Below are 1,434 nucleotides of genomic sequence, written 5' to 3'. Positions count from 1 at the left end.
AGCTCTCTTGACCACAGTCAATGCTGATATACAAATATTAATGCCATCCACATTAAATAACATCAGTATTTCCCAGTGCCTCATATAGAGAAAGAAATAAAAGAAGATTAAATTCAATAGTGCAATCATTGTCCACTTCTCCTGTAGTGTAGTTCAGCGATGACTGATGTTCTTAATGTTTCTCATAATTATGAGATATTTTCTGGTAATTACGCGATAAGGTGTCTGCTTTTTTTTTTTCCTAGGTGAATGCAATGCACTTGCATAAAAAAACAAATGTCAAACTCACTAATTTTGTTGATGCTGACTGGATCACTGTCCTCTGTGTAGTAAACTGGGTCTCCTCTTCCTCCTCTGCACCAGTAGAGTCCTCCCTGTGAGACACTGATTTGTCCATCTGAGATGAAGACAGCATCTTGTGTGTTCAGGGGTTCAGAGGTTTTCTCTCCTCTGTACCAGAAGTATTTCCAACCAGATGACGGGTTCACAGAGCAGCTCAGGGTCACACTGCCCCCTGCTGGAAAGTCTCTCCTGTCAGCTCTCAGTTCAGCCTTTGGTCTCTTTGCTGTGAAGTTTACAACAAAGATGAAAAAATGTCATTACTGTTCCTGTGAATTAACCCAATTAAAATCCTTTCATGAAAAAGAATACATAATGAATTTCACCCATGGTTGGTGGTAAACTCACTGTAACATGACCACAGAAAATACTTTACTGAATTTAATCACTGTGATCTGCACTGTAACTCTTTTATTGTTCATTTTAATCTGTGACTAAAGAAATATTTAGGTAGTAAATTGTGCTACTGAATGATCGCTCCTCTTAGTTTTTCTTAATAGTTTTAGTTTTAGTCTTAGTTTTATAATTTTTTTTACTGAGTTGGGTGGAATTTTAAAATCATGATATTTTCACAACGAATAAACTGTAGTAAAACGTACCCGACGGTGTCAGTGTGAAGGGATCACTCCACTCTGTTGAGGAATACAGAGCCATTTTGCGTTTACACCTGTAGCTCCCACGATTATTAACGGTGGCTCTGATTTCCCAGGATTCACTTTGTTTTAGAGGTTTGTATGAGCTGGATGTTTCCCACTCGTACTCCCACTCAGTGTCTCCTCCGTCTTTGATCTCACATCTCAGAGTGATCGTCTCTCCTGAGTATATCTCAGACCAGTTGGGTTGGAGAGTCACAACAGCCCTGTTTGTGACTGTGAACACAAAAAATACCCAGTTAGGATACAAAAATAAAATGTTTTAAATGGACATTAAAACACAATCTCCTTATCAATTAATAATTATGTTTACAAAATTATTTTTAAATTATGTTTCAAAAACAAATGTCAAACTCGTTGTTTTAGTTGATGCTGACTGGATCACTGTACTCTGTGTAGTAAACTGGGTTTCTTGTCTGTTTCTCTGCTGTAACTATCCAGG

The 1,434-nt window shown here is 37.7% G+C and overlaps 1 protein-coding gene across 1 annotated transcript; it reads right to left on the bottom strand.

Annotated features, from left to right (window-relative positions):
* Nucleotides 1-289: 289 nt before the first annotated feature.
* Nucleotides 290-1,208, bottom strand: LOC123965389 (putative high affinity immunoglobulin gamma Fc receptor IC; the record flags this gene model as incomplete). Its single annotated transcript, XM_046041918.1, has 2 exons — nucleotides 290-565; nucleotides 939-1,208. Coding segments are annotated over 2 exons (546 nt in total), but the record flags the coding sequence as incomplete, so codon positions are not given.
* Nucleotides 1,209-1,434: the final 226 nt, after the last annotated feature.

This window comes from Micropterus dolomieu, unplaced genomic scaffold, assembly GCF_021292245.1.
Source record: "Micropterus dolomieu isolate WLL.071019.BEF.003 ecotype Adirondacks unplaced genomic scaffold, ASM2129224v1 contig_9579, whole genome shotgun sequence".
NCBI classification, from domain to species: Eukaryota; Metazoa; Chordata; class Actinopteri; order Centrarchiformes; family Centrarchidae; genus Micropterus; species Micropterus dolomieu.
The sequence above is the reverse complement of the archived record's forward strand: the minus strand, read 5'-3'. Positions and strand labels throughout refer to the sequence as shown.